General features: G+C 54.4%; 1 protein-coding gene across 1 annotated transcript; it reads right to left on the bottom strand.

The window, feature by feature from the left end:
* Positions 1-352: 352 nt before the first annotated feature.
* Positions 353-1608, bottom strand: FGFBP3 (fibroblast growth factor binding protein 3). The gene is made up of 2 exons (XM_090279248.1): positions 1561-1608; positions 353-1256 (listed from the first exon to the last, which is right to left on the bottom strand). The coding sequence occupies exon 2, from the start codon at positions 1180-1182 to the stop codon at positions 412-414; it is 771 nt and encodes a 256-aa protein (XP_090135374.1). The 5' UTR covers positions 1183-1256; positions 1561-1608; the 3' UTR covers positions 353-411.
* Positions 1609-1956: the final 348 nt, after the last annotated feature.

The raw sequence follows: 1956 nt of genomic DNA, 5'->3' as shown, positions 1-1956 counted from the left end.
ATGTGCTAAACTAAACAATACACATTGTATCAGCTTCCCACATGAGATTCATGTCACTTTAGCAACTTTCCCCCATTATTTTTTTCAGCCTCTCTCTGTAGCCATTTCTCTCCCAAGCACTGTATACAGTTTTTACACATTTAAGGTATGCTAATTCTGTTTCCACTATTTCTTCTGGCCTTAATCAGGTTAATACTCTTCAAAATTTTTCTCTTGTCTGCTGTCTCAGAGATTCTCCATATCCCTATCACTTCATCTCAAACCCCAACCCCTCCCCACCTCCATTCTAGAACCTGGACTCCTACCCATTCCCTGTCCAGCACTTCATGTCCTAAGGTGCCCTTTGCTTCCTTTCCCCCAGCTGAGCACCTCCTCCTCTGACCCACCACGTCCCTCCCCAGGCAGGCAACCTCAACCATTCCAGAAACTAACAAAGAAGTTGCAGAGAGAGTGCCACTTCTCAGCACAGTAGGTCTCCGTGACCTTCGCATTCTCGTCCAGCCGGTCAGGATCCGGCCCTGTCCCCAGGAATCGCCGGTCTGGGTCCAAAGTCGCCTTCTTCTTGCCCCCTTTAGTCTTCTCAGAGTACTTCCCTTTGGAGCGCGTACTCGAAGAAGGCGGGACCCTTGCCGCTGGGCCGATCTCGAGCTCCGGGGGCTGCCCCCGGCTCCTGGCCCAGGGCTTGAGATGCCGGGGAAATTCCGCCGCAGTGGGGTCAGCGGGTGGGGACGCGTGGGGCACCAGGCGCAGCTCAGCGCCGTGGCCCTTCTTGCCCGCACACAGACGGGCTTTGAGTGGCGTGGGGTCCTGGCAGGGCCGCCGCTTCTTGCGCAGCCCGCCCAGCACCTGCTTCCAGTAGTGATAGCGGCGGGCAGCGTAAGCAGCGCAGCGCTCCGGGTCCCCGCGGTAGGCGCACTGGTGCCGCTGCCCGTCCGGGCCCTGGCAGCGCAATGACAGCTCGCTGCCCACCGCCGGCCGTGGGGCGGACAGCAGGAGCTTCCAGCTGCATGCTTGGTGCTCGGGGCTGATGAAGCGGCCGGAAGAGCTGCGCGCTGGAACCCTCGCCGACTCTGCAGCGCTGCCTGCAGCCCCCTTGTGCCTCCCGGCGGCCACAAGAAGGCATCCACCCAGCAGCAGCTGCAGCAGCAGTGAGAGCGACGCTCGCAACCTCCGAGGGCTCATGGCTCAGGCTGGCTCTTCTGGGGCCCCTGGGTACTTTAGTGGTGGCAGGGCCAGGACGGCAGCATCCCTCAGACCTGGGAGCAGAGGCAGAGACTGCTACTGACGGAACTCGGCGCAATCCTTGGCCCCAGCACATGCACCTGAGAATCCCTCTCCCCAGATTTTCTGGGCTCTGGTTTCCAGTGGACAGCAGCGCAGCCCCACTGAAAAGTTCCCCTGGGGAAAACTCGCTCACTGTTTAAATCATCGTTTTTAAAATCCCGTGCAAACACGAAAGCAAAGCAATGCCTGATAATTACCACCTCCACACCCTCTCCCTTCTCCACCCTCCAATAAACTATTCCCCGAATAATTTCAGATTATTCCTCAGAATCTTACCGAGTTCTAGCAGAGGTGGCAGAGACTTATAAGGGTAAAGGGAATGACTGCAGAAGAGATTAGTCTGTTTTAGCCAATTCCCAGTGAATGAAGGCATTATGAGTGGGACAGAAGGGGCCTCCCGGACTTTGCCCCTCCCAAAATTCTTTCACACTGGGAGATTTCCCACCACCACCACCACCACCACCACCACCACCACCACCACACACACACACACACACACACACACACACACACACACACACACAGACGTGTGATAGAAGTGATATGAAATATAAATTTGTATTTAGCTTTCAATGTTTAAAATAATCATGCAAATTATAACAAGTAATTCTTTTCTTTCCTTTTACATATTTAATCATCTAAACACAAAAGTTAAAAAGAAAGATCTAAGTT

The sequence above is a fragment of the Furipterus horrens genome, unplaced genomic scaffold (genome assembly GCF_987537825.1).
Source record: "Furipterus horrens unplaced genomic scaffold, mFurHor1.1.pri manual_scaffold_5, whole genome shotgun sequence".
NCBI classification, from domain to species: domain Eukaryota; kingdom Metazoa; phylum Chordata; class Mammalia; order Chiroptera; family Furipteridae; genus Furipterus; species Furipterus horrens.
The sequence above is the reverse complement of the archived record's forward strand: the minus strand, read 5'-3'. Positions and strand labels throughout refer to the sequence as shown.

Excerpts from the sequence above, each read along its gene's own strand:
- FGFBP3 (XM_090279248.1), bottom strand. The coding sequence starts at position 1,182 with ATGAGCCCTCGGAGGTTGCGAGCGTCGCTCTCACTGCTGCTGCAGCTG.